This window comes from Protopterus annectens, chromosome 3.part0, assembly GCF_019279795.1.
Source record: "Protopterus annectens isolate FY-2018-M chromosome 3.part0, PAN1.0, whole genome shotgun sequence".
In the NCBI taxonomy this organism is placed as follows: Eukaryota; Metazoa; Chordata; order Ceratodontiformes; family Protopteridae; genus Protopterus; species Protopterus annectens.
The window spans coordinates 878,223,410-878,239,674 of record NC_056731.1 but is presented as its reverse complement, the minus strand read 5'-3'; the positions used below and the strand labels follow the sequence as shown (position 1 = coordinate 878,239,674).

The window sequence follows — 16,265 nt, the reverse complement described above, 5'->3', positions numbered from 1 at the left end:
GTCGTTTTTGCATTTAAGTTACCTGTAACACATTACACTTAAGTTACCTGGCACTTGCTCACTAAAGCAATTATATAAGCCAGCACTAAAAATTAAAAGCACTACACCCTCACTCCCCACTGGCCCTTGTTTTCAATTATAAAGGAATTCCCAATATTATTCTAGCATGCCCAAAGGTTAGTTGTCAATCTCCTCTCTGGTCCAGCTGGTGAATCTGGGAATCTTGAGGCAATGTTACAACTGCCTCATGTACACAGACAACCTTCTCCTCCTCCCAACAAATTCCAACACATGTGAGAGATGCAACCATATAGCCAAACTGGAGGCTAAGCTCTCTCAACTCAGTACTGGCATAACCAGTCAGGAGGAGAAGGAAACCACACTCACTACAATTCCAGTCTCACATAGACCTACCACGACAGCAAACCAAACACATAATCACACAAAAACATACTCGGAGGCTCTAAATAAAGATCTGCCTAAGCAGCAGAGACCCCCAAAGCAGACACCCAAGCAACCGCTACCCCAAAACAAAACACGTGCAACACATATCTCACAAAGCCAGTGTGCCAAACAGTCACAGCCCTTAAGACTAAACAACACACCTGATACACTTGTAATAGGTGACTCTATAGTCAGGCATACTGACGTCCCGCTCACCAGGCTGAACAAGGAGAGGGCCACGGTGAGCAGCCTGTCGGGCGCTAGGATCCGCCACATAACACAAGCACTCAGGTCACTCAAGGCAAGTACAAATATGACTCAGTCATTGTCCATGCTGGTGTGAATGACCCGAGACGTACCTCCCTGGACTACATGAAAAGAGACATAGAGGAGCTCTCTGAGCATGTAGCCCAGGCCGGTATGACCTTGACCTTGAGTAGCATCTTACCCTCACCAAGAATGATGCCACAATATGAAGACAAGATGATCAATTTCAACAACTGGCTTAAGTACTGGTGTCACTCAAAGGGGATCCAATGCCTGTCAGCTTGGGATGATATACTCGACAAGCCACGATGCTTCGCTAGGGATGGCTTGCACCTGTCACCCCTGGGCTTTCGGATATTGGCAAAGGCTATTGCTACCCCCATAGTGCCTTTTTTAGGCAAGGCTCAAAAGACAAACCCACCTCCATAGGTATCACAAGGGATAAGAAACTAAGAGTAATGCTACTCAATGCCAGAAGTCTAAACCTCAAGATGCACGCACTCGAAACTCTCCTTAGCATGGAGAACATCGATATCTGTGCAGTAGCAGAAACCTGGTTCAGGGCTCCCGAGAGCACCCCAGCACTACCAGGTTATACCTCATACCATGCTTTTCGGCCCCAAAACTTGGAACGAACCACAAAAGGAGGGGGAGTATCGATATTCAAAGATACCCACACCTCCAGGTTGGTGGCAAAGCACGAAGCATCAGAGACTATCCATGTGCAACTAACAGTGGGTAAAACTGCCTTCCAGTTTATAGCCTGCTACAGACCACTCTCCCAAACCCAGGAACCCCACTCGGCCTTCCTGAGAACACTGGAAAATATGAAGGTCTCTCCAAACACCATTATATTGGGCAACTTCAACTACCCAAACATAGACTGGGAGCATTACTCTAGCTCCAACACCCTAGCCCAAAGGTTCCTAGAATTTATAAACTCAAATGCTATGGAACAACTTGTTACTACTCCCACAAGAGGGGAAAACATACTGGACCTGATCATCACCAACATGGGGACTCTATGCTCCAGACCAGAAGTGTATCCCTCACTGGTAAGATCAGACCATAAACTAATCTCACTGGATATTCACATCCCGACCCCACCCCTGCCCAGAAAACCACAGTGAAAAACTTCTCTAAAGCAAATTTCACACTCCTCAAAACCGAGGTGGAATCCTTCAAAGCCCCCGGGCCTGTGGAAAATACGGCCCAGACCGCAGAATCCTTTATAAACTCATTCTATGAACACCTTCAGGAATGCATGGATCATGCAATACCAAATAAAACCAAGACCCAATCCTCCAAAGGCAGACATCCTGTCTGGTGGACCCCAGCCATAAACAAACTATAAAATAGAAGGAGGAAGCTACTAAATGATAGAGCAAAATCCCAAAAAGGGAAGGCATCACTGATCAGTATTAGCAAAAAACTACGGGCACTCATAAAATTGTCTAAGGCCAGCTTTGAGAGAAAAATTGCACAGGACACTCAGGATAATCACAAGGCTTTCTTTAGTTATGTTAGGAACCTGGGTGGTAATTCCCAGATATGCTCAGAATTAGTCCAAAATGACAAAAAATACACCGAACCCACAGACATTGCCAACATCCTAGCTGACAGGTTCAGCGCAAACTTCTCCCCCCCATCCCCACCAAAAGAGCAAATATCTATCCCAGCAGAGTGCTGCCCCCCTGACATCTCAGATGCTCAGGTAAGAGCTGCCCTCTCCAAAGCAAAAAACACAGCATCAATGGGACCAGATGGTGGCCCGGGCTGCGTCCTACATGAACTCCAAGAAGAGCTAAACCCAAACATAAAACTACTGTTCATTCTCAGCCTTACTACAGGATATGTGCCCAAAGAGTGGCGTACAGCAACAGTGGTCCCTCTCCATAAAGGTGGTGCCTCAACGGATCCTGGAAACTATCGCCCCATAAGCCTGACTAGCTTGGTCTACAAAGCTATGGAAAGGATAATCATGGACCTCATAAATAAAGACATTGGGGACCTACAGACACTGGATCCTACCCAGTTTGGCTTTGTTAAGGGCAGATCCTGACTCTTAAACCTGGTTGATTTCTTTGAAACAGTCACCAAGGCCATTGACGAGGGGAAGGTGGTCCACATAGCCTACCTGGACCTCGCAAAAGCCTTCGATACAATACCCCACTCGGGCATTATATATAAGCTCACCAGCTTAAATATAAACCCCTATGTCACTAGATGGATTGCAAACTGGCTCAAGGACAGAACCCACATGGTTAGAATTGCTGGAGCCATGTCAGACACCAAACCAGTTACAAGTGGTGTCCCACAAGGCTCAGTCCTGGGACCTCTCTTGTTCGGTATATATTTCTCAGAGGTACAGGCCAACACGGAAGGACTGTGGCTGACCAAGTTCGCAGATGACTGCAAACTGGGCGCCATAATCGACTCTCCAGCCGACACAAGCATCCTCCAAAAGGGCCTCATAGAAACAGACAACTGGTGCCAGAGTCATGGCCTCAAGCTAAATGCCAAAAAGTGTATACTCATCCCCTTTGGCAAAGTGCCCACAAATTACCACATAGGTGGTAATCCATTAAGTACAGAAGAAGTAATTAGGGACCTGGGGACCCAAGTTGATGGCATTCTCTCATTTGACAACCACGTGGCCAAAGTGGTTAGAAAAACATTTTATATAGCCCACCTAATCATGAAGGGATTCACATCTAGATCAGGGGAGGTCATCGTGCCTCTTTACTAAGCCCTCATTAGGCCCATAATTGAGTACAATGCCCCTTTTGGGATGTACCTTACCAGACACCTGCAGCAACTGGAAAGACCCCAAAAGTACCTCACCAAGAGGATCAAAGGGCTCAAACAGATGCCATATGCTGCCCGGTTAAAGAAACTCCAGCTCTACTCAGTGGCATACTGCCTGTTCAGAGGCGATCTGTGCCTGACGTATAAAGCCATGTCCAACCCGGAATTAATGGACATGCTGCACCTCAGAAAATCCAAATCCCATCGAGCTCTGGCTCGAGAGACTTGAACCTCAGCACTGAAATAAATAGGACATGCTGGAGGGACAGATTCATAACCCAGAGGCTCCCTTCACTCTGGAATAAAATCCCAGTCCAGGTTAGGCAGAGTCCCTCATTGACTCTCTTCAAGAGGAATCTTGATGAGTGGATGGGAGATCGTAGGTTTACCCCGGGTATCACTTCTGTGTCACTGTTAGACAGAGGCACAGTATACTAACCTCGAAAAAGGGCATAGCAAAATAAATTTAAAATGGGTGGTGAAAGCCAAACACATTCTGGCTAGGCTTATAAATGCCCTAGGGCAGATAGCCTAGTATGAACCTATGAACCTATGAGGGTTGTGGAGTTGGTGTGTTTTTGCCTTCAATGTCTCCTTTGTTTGGGTTTGTTTATGTTGAGAACCTTTGCATATGTTGGCATGTGTTGTTCATAGGTTCATAGGTTCATACTAGGCTATCTGCCCTAGGGCATTTATAAGCCTAGCCAGAGTGTGCGTGGCTTTCACCACCCCTTAGGATGAGAATACTATACCCATTAGTTTGCTGTGCCTCTGTCCAGCAGTGACACAGAGATGATTCCCGGGGTAAACCTACGATCTCCCATCCACTCGTCAAGATTTCTCTTGAACAGAGTCAGTGAGGGGCTCTGCCTCACATGGACTGGGATTCTGTTCCATAGTGTAGGGAGTCTCTGGGTGATGAATCTGTCCCTTCAGCACGTCCTATTTATATCCGTGTTGAGGTTTAAGTCTCTTGCTCGTGGCTCTGGTGGATATGGATTTATTGAGGGGGAGCATGTCCATTAATTCCGGGTTGGACATGGCCTTGTATGTCAGGCACAAATCACCTCTGAGCAGACGGTATGCGACTGAATAGAGCTGGAGTTTCTTCAGTCGGGCAGTGTATGACATATGTTTGAGCCCCTTTATCCTTTTGGTGAGGAACTTTTGGGGTCTTTCCAACTGCTGCAGGTGTCGGGTAAGGTACATTCCGAATGGGGCATTGTACTCAATCATTGGTCTGATAAGTGAAGAGTACAGGGGTACAATGACCTCTCCTGATCTGGATGTGAATCCCTTCATGATCAGGTGGGCAATGTAGAAGGTCTTCCTAACCACTTTGGCAATGTGAGTGTCAAAAGAGAGGTTACTGTCAACTTAGGTCCCCAGGTCCCTGATAACTTCTTCCGTGTTTAATGGATTACCACCTATGTGGTAATTAGGGGTTACCTTGTTTTTCCCAAAGGGTATGAGTATACATTTTTTGGCATTTAGCTTAAGGCCATGGCTCTGGCACCAGTTATCCATTTCTATGAGACCTCTATGGAGGATGTCTGTGTCTGATGGAGTGTCAATTATGGTACCCAGTTTGCAGTCATCTGCAAATTTTGTCAGCCACAATCCCCCTATGTTTGCCTGCACTTCATAAAAGTAAATGCAGAACAAGAGGGGGCCCAGGACTGAGCCCTGTGGGACACCGCTCGTGACCGGCTTAGAGTCTGACATGGCACCAGCAACTCTAACCCTGTGGGTTCTGTCCTTGAGCCAGTTTGCAACCCATCTAGTGACATATGGGTTTACATCTAAGCTGGTGAGCTTTTCTATGATGCCCGAATGGGGTATTGTGTCGAACGCTTTTGCTAGGTCAAGGTAGGCTGTGTGAACTACCTTACCCTCATCAATGGCCTTAGTGACTGTTTCGAAAAAGTCGACCAAGTTCAAGAGGCAGGATCTGCCCTTGACAAAGCCAAATTGGGTAGGATCCAGTGTCTGTAGGTCCCCAATGTCTTTATTACGAGTTCCATTATGACCCTCTCCATAGCTTTGCAGACAAGGCTCGTCAAGCTTATGGCGCGGTAATTTCCAGGGTCCGTAGAAGCACCGCCTTTGTGGAGTGGGACCACAGTTGCCGTACGCCATTCTTTGGGTACGTATCCTGTAGTAAGGCTAAGATTAAACAGCAGCTTTATGTGTGGGTTTAGTTCCTCATTGAGTTAGTGTAGCACACAGCCGGGGACACCGTCCGGTCCCATTGATGCTGTGTTTTTTGCTTTAGAGAGAGAGCAGCTCTCACCTGGGCATCTGAGATGTTTGGGAGGCTAGACTGTGGTGGGATAGATATTTATCCTTTTGGGGGGGGAGGGAGAGGAGAAATTTGCACTGAACCTGTCTGCCAGTATTATAGGTTTATAGATAGGTTTATAGATTAGTACTAAGCTAACTGCCATTGCGAGCTATTTTAAGCCTAGCCAATTATCCCTTGTGAGACTCAAACCCTGCACCTTGTGTTTGTAAGGCAAACACTTTAAATATTAGGCCACCCTCCCACCCCCAAATAAACCGTCTCTGCAAGGCTCAAACCCAGGACCCTGTACACTATAGTCACAGTAGTTAACCACTAAGCCATCGCAGGAATTATAGATTAGTACTAAGCTAACTGCCATTGCGAGCTATTTTAAGCCTAGCCAATTATCCCTTGTGAGACTCAAACCCTGCACCTTGTGTTTGTAAGGCAAACACTTTAAATATTAGGCCACCCTCCCACCCCCAAATAAACTGTCTCTGCAAGGCTCAAACCCAGGACCCTGTACACTATAGTCACAGTAGTTAGTATGTTGGCAATGTCTGTGGGTTCACTGATTTTTGTATCATTTTGGACTAATTCTGAGCATATCTGGGAGTTTCCACCCAGGTTTCTAACATAGCTAAAGAAGGCCTTATGATTGTCTTTTGTGTCTTTAGCGATTTTTCTCTCAAAGTTGGCCTTGGATTATTTTATGAGTGATCGTAGTTTTTTGCTAGTATTGATTAGAGATGCCTTCCCTTTTAGGGATTTTGCTCTGTCATGTAGTAGCTTTCTCCTCTTGTTGTAGAGTTTGTTTATGGCTGGGGTCCACCAGACCGGGCGCCTGCCTTTGGTGGAAAAGGTCTTGATTTTATTAGGGATTGCTTGATCCATACATTCCTGGAGGTGCTCGTAGAAGGCATTTGTAATGGTTTCAGCAGCGTGGGTTGTGGTTTCCACTGGTTCGGGGGCCTTGAAGGATACCACTCCAGTCTTAAGAAGTGTGAAGTTTGCTTTTGAGAAGTTCTTCACTGTGGTCTTTTGCTGGGGTTGGGGCGGGATGTGGATCTCCAGTGAGATTAATTTATGGTCTGATCTCACCAATGAGGGATATACTTCCGGTGTGGAGCATTTTGTCCCCATGTTTGTGATGATCAGGTCTAGTATATTTTCTCCTCTTGTGGGAATGGTGACTAGTTGTTCCATAGCATTTGAGTTTATGAACTCCAGGAACCTTTGGGCTAGGGTGTTGGGGCTTGAGTAATGTTCCCAGTCTATGTTTGGGTAGTTGAAGTCACCCAATATGATGGTGTTTGGAGAGACATTCATACTCTCCAGTGTCTTCAGGAAGGCTGTGTGGGTTTCCTGAGTTTGAGAGGGTGGTCTGTAGCATGCTACAAACTGTAGGGCAGTTTTACCTATTGTTAATTGCACCTGGATGGTCTCCAATGCTTCGTGCGTTGCCACTAACCTGGAGGTGTGGGTATCCTTTATGAATATGGATACTCCCCCTCCTTTTGTGGTTCGGTCCGGATTTTGGGGCCGGAACGCATGATATGAGGTATAACCTGATAGTGCTGGGGTGCTCTCAGGAGCCTTGAACCAGGTTTCAGTCACAGCACAGACATCGATGTTCTCCATACTGAGGAGGGTTTCGAGAGCGTGCATCTTGAGGTTTAGACTTCTGGCATTGAGCAGTATTACCCTTAGTTTTTTTCCATTTTTGTTTTCTAGGGCGGTAGGTTTATCATTTGAGCCTTGCCTAAAAAAGGCACTATGGGTGTGGCAAGAGCCTTTGCCAATATCCGGAAGCCCAGGGGTGACAGGTGCAAGCCGTCCCTTGCAAAGCAGCGTGGCTTGTCAAGTATGTCATCCCAGGCAGACAGACATTGGATCCCCTTAGAATGACACCAGTAATTAAGCCAATTATTAAAGCTGATCATTTTGTCTCTGTATTGTGGCATCATTCTTGGTGAGGGTAGGATACTGCTCAGGGTCAGGGTCATACCGGCCTGGGCTACATAATCTGAGAGCTCCTCTATGTCTCTTTTCATGTAGTCCAGGGAGGTACGTCTCAGGTCGTTCACACCGGCATGGACAATGACTGAGTCATACTTGTACTTGCTGTGGAGTGACCTGAGTGCTTGTGTTATGTGGCGGATTCTAGCGCCCGACAGGCAGCTTACTGTGATCTTTTCCTTGTTCAGTCTGGTGAGTGGGACGTCAGTGTGTCTGACTATGGAGTCACCTATAACAAGTGTGTCTGGCATTGTGTTTGGCCTTAAGGGCTGTGACTGTTTATCACACTGACTTTGAGAACTATGTGTTGCATGTCTTATGTCTTGAGGTGGCAGCTGCTTGGGTGTCTGCTTTGGAGGCCTCTGTAGTTTTGGTAGATTTTTGATCAGTGCCTCCAAGTATGTCTTCGTGTGTTTATGTGTTTGTTTTGCAGTTGTGATAGTTCTATGTGAAACTGGGTTTGTGGTGTGCGTGGTTTCCTTCTCCTCCTGTCTGGTCTTGCCAGTCCTGAGTTGAGAGAGCTCAGCCTCCAGTTTGGCTATATAGTTGCATCTCTCACATGTATTTGTGTTTTGTGGGAGAAGGAGTGGGTTGTCTGTGTACATGAGGCAATTGTAACATTGCCTCAAGATGCCCAGATTCACCAGCTGAACAGGAGAGGACGCTAGCAACTGACCCTTCGACATGCTAGAAAAAGTGAAAAAGTTTGCTGTGTAACTGAGTCAGAAGGGACCTATAGGGAAATGGGTGCTCAAGGGGATTCTAGGCTAATGTAGTACTTTGTTTAGTATACAAGTACTTTACCTATATAAAAATGCTTTAGGAGCAAGTGCTGAGCTTTTGAGATAGAGAATAGACTGTTTAGATTGCAAGTAGAGAAGTTCTAAGGGAAAAATTGAAGAGCAGACTTTACGGGGCCAGAAATAGTTTAACCTTGTTTAACCGGCACTGCCCGATGGTGCTCTATGGGCAACTCCGCGCTAAATCACGCTAAAGCGGGCTTTATAGCAGGGGGGTTGAAAAGAGCTAGGAATTGACCAAAAATGGCCAATAGACTACAAGTTTCTGGCTGGAACCACTGCTCTAGGGACAAATAGGCTGCTCAGTGCTCCTCACTCCCACTGGTGAACAAAGAAGCTTCCCTTTATCCAAACAAGGATACGGAATAGCACAGGAACCAAGCCAAAGCCCAGAGATCAGCAAACTCTGAAGACTGGACTATTCTAGTTCAGTAAGGTGGGAAAACAAGATATTTTTTTTTTTTTTTTTTTGCAGAAAACAGAGGAAAAACAGACAGTAAATGCTATAAATGCTTTTAAACGGCTAGCACACTTGAGTGTGTTAGCCTACAGGTAAAATTAAGCAACAAATAACTTTTTTAAAAGTGCAAAACAGTTAATCAACACAAAAACAGTTTAAATAGAATGCAGAGCTGTATAAACAGGCAAAAATGCAGTCGCTAAGCAGTAAATAATCAAAAAGCCAGAAAAAAAATACTTAAAATCAGGAAAAAGTCACTCTTTTGCTCTCTGCTGCTTGTAGAACTCTGCAGGACACCACGAGGAGCGGTGCTGAGTTGAATACAAGCGAAAAAGCGTGCTAAAGCGGGCTTTATTACAGGGGGCTGAAAAGAGCTAGGAATTGACCCAAAATGGCCAATAGACTACAAGTTTCTGGCTGGAACCACTCCTCTAGGGACAAATAGGCTGCTCAGTGCTCCCCACTCCCACTAGTGAACAAAGACGCTTCTTTTTATCCAAATAAGGATATGGAATAGCACAGGAACCAAGACAAAGCCCAGAGATCAGCAAACTCTGAAGACTGGACTATTCTAGTTCAGTAAGGCGGGAAAACAAGATTTTTTTTTTTTTTTCTTTTTTGCAGAAAACAGAGGAAAAACAGACAGTAAATGCTATAAATGCTTTTAAACGGCTAGCGCACTTGAGTGTGTTAATCAAGATACTTATATTTTTAGCTCAGTTGCGGTCAACAACTTCTCCAGTCTACACTGTGTGTAAAGACAGAAATTGTAGTTGTGGGTGGTGTTTGAGGTGTGCTGATTGTACTGACAACCTTCTCAGTGCCAGATATACTGGCATGTGAGGGCGAGAACATACACTCTAGGTTTTTAATGTAATTACATCTCTCATAAAGTGTGTCCTTGGGTGGTAGCAGTAGATGGTTGTCCATATACATGAGGCAGTTGCTACACTGTCTCAGGATGCCCATACCAACCAGGCTAGCAGGAGAAACCATAAGAAATTGTCCATCCATATTTGTCAGAATCTGAGGGAGAAAGGCCAGGGAGACCTAAGGGGTAGGCCTAAAGCCCAAGTGCTTAAACCAAAACTAAGAGGCTTAGAATAACACTTACAATTTCAACAGGCTATAAATGCGCAGTAATAAATGCAACAGAAAAGTTGTAATTGAACACTTTAGAGAACATGTAGCAGCAAGTAGCAGAAAAAAAAGATGAAGTAATAGAGTAGGAGTGTATAAGCAGCTGAATAAAGTGTTTTTTTTTTTTTTTTTTGCATTATATTTTTGGTCTGTTCCTCATAAAAATTCTGTTTTTGACAAATCACTGGGATGAGCCAAGGATTAAAGTTATTAAATAAATGACATGCATTTGAGTTTCAGACTTGATATCCTGCAGAAAATATATTCTAACACAAATCCTGTTATTCTAGCAACTTTCTAAGTGTGTGTGTGTGTGTATGTGTCAGAGAGAGAGAGAGAGAGAGAGAAATGCCCTAGTTAGATCTAGCAGGTGGAATTTATTGTCAAGTGCATTTTCAAGGAATTGTGAGCTTCAAGGGAAGAAAAGATTACTGCTGCTCATGCTTAGTCTGCTTAAAATGTACAACTGTTTTGTTTAGCAAATGATATCATTATCGTGGTATAGAATTTTAAAGCAGTGTTAACACAGCAGGTAGCATACTTGCATCTTGATGCAAAGGGCTATAGGTTCCAGTCCTACAGCATGTACATTTGTATTTTAAGGGGATATAGTACTGCAGCGTCCTTAGTATGTGCTCCTTTGGATGAGACACCTAATAACTATGAACCTGTTTTTCAGCTTGCCACTTATTCCCTGTTGCAATATTCTAGCTTACCATTTCTTTTAATATAACCTAGGCAATTTATTCTTCAAGGGCAACAGACACTGAATTTGTAAATGAAACACTGAAATATAAAGTTGTTTTCTAGCAACAACCTCTTCATTGGTTTCAGATCTCTTTAATGTGGAATTATTCAGATGACTTTTACTTCTGCAGAGATTCTGCATACTGATTGATATTGGTGGATTGTATGAACCTGTTTTTCAGCTTGCCACTCATTCCCTATTGCAATATACCAGCTTACCATTTCTTTTTATGTAACAAAGGCTATTTATTCTTCAAGGGCAACAGGCACAGAATTTGTAAATGAAACACTGAAATTTAAAGTTTTTTCTAGCAACAACCTCTTCGCTGGTTTCAGATCTCTTTAATGTGGAATTATTCAGATGACTTTTACTTCTGCAGAGATTCTGCATATTGATTGATATTGGTGGATTGTATGACAGAAGTTTGAGTGGCCCTTTATGGTTGAAATGTTCTGAATTGGGCAGGTTGTCATTATTGGTTCATATGATTTGTTTCATTGCTTAAAGGAAAAATGCTCAGAACTATAAATTTAAAACACACTCTAACAAGTGGTACTGTATTATACAAGGGATATAATTCAATTATTATGTAGCATAATTAATACAGTCAGGAAGGTGAATCAAAGAACTTTTGCATGGTTCTAAAATTGTGTGCAAGGAGCCTATGATTTGGAAACAGGCCAAAGGTAAACCTACCCTGCCACTGGCCAGATGCATGTTCATTGAATCTGGGTTTCGATGCTGTTTCAGTAAATGTAGAGTTTTAATGCTAAGTCTGTTTTCATTGTAAGACTATTGCTTTGTTTAGGTTTAGTAAATATCTATCAGTGTTTGTGCTATAAAATTTGAAATAAAAGTTGTAAGTGAAATCCAGATATCTGTAATCATTGTAGAAGTAAAGCATAAAACAGTATGCACACAAAGATTTGAACAGTTATGACAAATGGGGAGAAATAGCCAAGTAATGGGACACTGGAATGGTTGTGTGGGCGGGGGCAGCACAGGGGGTGGGACTGGATGGGCGGGGCTGGGGCTTGGGTTTGCACTCTCCCCCCTTGCAAAAAATCCTGCGGGCTCCCTTGGCTGAAAGGATACCAAGTTGTAAACATCACAGATCCTTTCATGCGAAAAAAGCAGAGGTGGAGAAAGGTCATGCTCAAAGTCAGTCATGGTGGATCGGCCGAACTAAGAAATATAAATTTGCAAACTTGGACTTAAGTATCTCCCTAAAGCATGGCATCGTAATATCTAGTTATCTGGACTTTATGGGCAGTTATGCAACACTTTTATGTGTACATAATGCAAGCCCATCCGTTCTATTTTGTAAATAAACTGAAAGGGAAACGCACCTCTTGAAAATCCACAAAGCCATAGGTTCGAAATGGCACATCCTGAAAGGTATTTACATCTCCTCGGTCTATTTGGTTTCCAATCGGCCGTTATCAATCGGTTTGATCCGTCCCATTTACTATCAAATTGCTTACGTTCTGGGATTGAAGACCACACTGTTTCAGGGATAGCGAACCAACCAAGCCTCAGTCTCGTGCAACAAAAGTGACAACGAGTGACATAAACATTATTGGATGACAAAAAGTTGGAACTCCTCAAAGCCCACAGCGCACCGCTTAGTCGATTCTGCAGCAAACACTTTTCTACAGTGCCAGTAGCAATCAGGCTGTAGATCCTCCGCATTTTGTTCTGTACCCATAGGGATAGCTTACTGCCTACTGTAATTGCTGCCATAGCTTACCCAAGGAATGTCTGTCTCCTTCAACAGTCTTTAAACCAACCATCACCCAAGAACATCAATAAACTGGCATTTTCTGATAGCCACTTCAAAGTTCGCAACTCGGTAGCGCATGACGTCATCGCGCAAGTTCTTCCTGGAAGGACTGGATGTATTAGTTAGTCACATAAAGATTTTAGATTGTTTAAAGTGGGGAATCATACCTAGTCGACCTCTTCGCCCAAGAAATCTGGACAAAGCCATACATAATGGGGACAAAGGTCCAAAAGTAGGGACTCGTTTTAAATATTTTACTTAGAAAGTTGCTTGAATAACAGACTTTGTGTTTGCATGCATTTTCTGAAGGATACGAAGTTGCTCTGTCGGCTTTTCCCGGTTAGGGGTCGCCACAGCGGAACTCCGGTCCGCTAATGATTGGCAGTTGATTTTTACGGTGCCGAGATGCCAGCCCAACGCCCAACCTTCAATGAAGGCACGCACATTCACGCATGTCTTTCGAACGCCGCTTGACCTCGAGGAGATCACGAAATCTGAAACTCAAATGCATGTAGGGTTACCACCTGTCCCACTTTTCAAGGGACACCTCTTTGGACAGTTCTGTCCTACAAAAAAAGTGAAAAAATGGCAAATGTCCTGAGATTTTAGGACAAAGATATTAGTTCTTTAGTGGTGGGTTAAACTAATGGCAGGCATTGTATTTGTAGACGTCTTTTACTTAAGAAAATGAATGGTAATCCTCTTAATTCACCCCAGGGATCACGTCAGTCTAGTCAGGGTTCCAGGGAAGTAAATAGTGTGGGAAGAAATAGCCAGGGAATAGTTGCATAAAACAGTTATTTTGTATCTGAAACACCCAAATGTTATGAGAAACAGAATAAGCAACTAAAATGCTGCAAGAATAAGCTTTTATTTTGGCAAAAAAAGTGAAATTCTGTCCTTTGTACTGGCCATGGGTATGTTTTGCCCTGCAAAATCTGACATTTCTACATAGAATGTCCCACTTTGGGCATTTGAAAGGGTAGCAACCCTAAATGCATGTCATTATTTAGTGACTTTAATCCTTACATCGTAACAATGATTTGTCAAAAAAAACACAATTTTTATGAGGAACAGACCAAAAATATTAAAAAATCTGGATATTATGCGAAAATCTGTACATTTGAGAGACATGGGGATAATGTAATAGCAAAGCTTAATAATAAGAAGTAAGTATGATATTAAATTATTTTGATGCTATTATCGTAAGTAGCACATACACATGCCTTACAAATGTTTCTGATTTTGGCTCAGTAGCCTCGGGTGATCCGCTGTGGCGACCCCTAACTGGGAAAAGCTGAAAGAAGAAGAAGAAACCTCACAGCAAGAGTTTCTTAGGTTCGATTCTCGGCCGGGACCAGAGTTCCTTCAGTGTGGAGTCTGCATGTCATCCTTGCTGTTCTGTAAATGATAAAGACATGCAGGTAGGTGCGTGTGCCTTCCATGAAGGTTGGGTGTCGGGCTGGCAACTAGGCACCATAAAAATCCACTGCCAATCATTAGCAGACCGGAGTTCCACTGTGGCGACCCCTCACTGGGAAAAGCCGAAAATACAAAGTTTGCGCTATCCCTCTCAAATTTGTCTATTTTTTAGAAAAGAAGTCGTGGGTTAAACTAATGGCAGTCATTGTATTTGTAGACGTCTTTTACTTAAGAAAATGAATGGTAATCCTCTTAATTCACCCCAGTGATCACGTCAGTCATCCTGCTAGACAGGGGTCCAGGGAAGTAAATAGTGTGGGAAGAAATAGCCAGGGAATTGTTATGGCTAGGCTAATATTCTGTTTACTATTCATGTCAGTAGTATTGGTATTTAAAACTGTCCCCTTAAAAGCCTATTTCCTGATAAATGAACCACAACCACTGTGTAACGTAAACGCGCCCATTTTCATGGTTAGCCCCACTCAGACGCACCAGTTTTAAATACCAGCCTTAGGTGACACGGAACCCTCACCCTATTGTACAATGTGACACCCCGCACACCTCCAGTGCCCCCAGCTTTTTTCTCACTTTGGTTTAACCTCACTGTACAGATTACATTTTTCTTGCTTTCTTACTCTTCAGTTTCTTTTCCTGCATACTTTCAACACATCCTAACTGTCCAGGAAAAGGATTTGGTTTCTGTAGGTGTTCTGAGGTGCATTTTAAATAATTATTCAGACCTTTTGATCCATTGTTGGCATGAACAAACATCATAAAAGGGAAACCTGTCTTGTTTTTTCAAGGAAGAAGTAGGTTGTGCTCAAGGGTTTATGTTCAAACCTGGCTGCTGTCCCACATCTAAGCAGCATGACTCCTCACCTCTACCACAGAAGAGAGACATCTTCATAACTTTCAACTTCTGAGTGCAAGAATTCTGGACAAAGCTAAAAATAACATGGCCAAAAGACCAAAATCAGGGACAAATTTTAAATGTTGCTCTTACAGACCTAGGAATGTGCTAGCATAAGTGTTTTCATTAGCATGCATTTTTTGAAGGATATGAAATATGAAACTCAAATGTCTGTCTTCATTCAGTGACTACAATCTTCAAGGATTTGCTAAAAAATGCAAATTTTATGAGGAACATAGCAAAAATATAATACAAATACCTAACAATGCTGAGAAATTCCAGACATTTGAGAGGTATGGACTCCTTCTGTGTTAACTCTCTGCTGTCAGGCTTGGATGAAAGTGAAGGAACAAACAGAATACAAAGACACATTTTATCTTGTTGTCAGAGGAATATAAACAGCATGCCTTCTTACCCCTAAAACCAAAAGATAGCTCTTGTATATACATATGCTGTTTAAAAATGAAGAAAGTGAAGAATGACCCCAGTAATATATTCCAACTTGCTTCTCCTAGACACTACAGTGCTATTATAGTAACTTTGTGTACATAATTCTGAGGTTTGATTATAAGGAAAGTTAAAGAAATAATTACCACAATGGCCTCACCCCTTAGACAAGTAATTGTGACTTTCTGTACATATCTCTGAAGCCTGACTGTGAAGAAAATTAAACAATGACTAGACTATCCCCAGTCCCCACACAAGCTATAGTGACCTTTAGGACCCATCTCTAAGTGGAGTCAATTTAAGTCTGTGTCTAAATCCATGGATTTGAGGACAGCTAGGCCACAAGCAGTTCTGAGGTTCTAGATGTTTCATGCTGCACTTTTGGCAACATTTTTTGAAAGATAATGACCTGCTGTTTTTTCTCTGATACTCAAAAGATGTTTGCATGTGCCTGTCAATATTGAGTGAGTGTGTGTGTGTGTGTGTGTGTGTGTGTGTGTGTGTGTGTGTGTGTGTGTCCATCAAAGTATCAGTGATATTATTTTTTGTACATTAACACTCACACACACTTGCACACATATACTTACACTCACTGACATTGCCCTTAACATGCCAGCTTATCACAAGATGTACAAACCCACAGACCATACACACTTACCTACAAGCAAAATTAGAGGAAGGAATGTCATTTCATCTATGGCATGCCTTTGGGGTATTGGAAGAAACCATAGCA

General features: G+C 43.2%; 1 protein-coding gene across 1 annotated transcript in view; it reads right to left on the bottom strand.

Moving 5' to 3' along the window:
• LOC122796944 overlaps positions 1–13,021 on the bottom strand; it is a 63,842-nt gene extending 50,821 nt beyond the window's left edge. Inside the window, exon 1 of the mRNA XM_044065717.1 lies at positions 12,320–13,021. Within this exon, the coding sequence (XP_043921652.1) occupies positions 12,320–12,713 (394 nt within the window). The 5' untranslated portion in view covers positions 12,714–13,021. The remainder of the gene's footprint in view (positions 1–12,319) is intronic.
• Between the last annotated feature and the right edge of the window lie 3,244 nt (positions 13,022–16,265).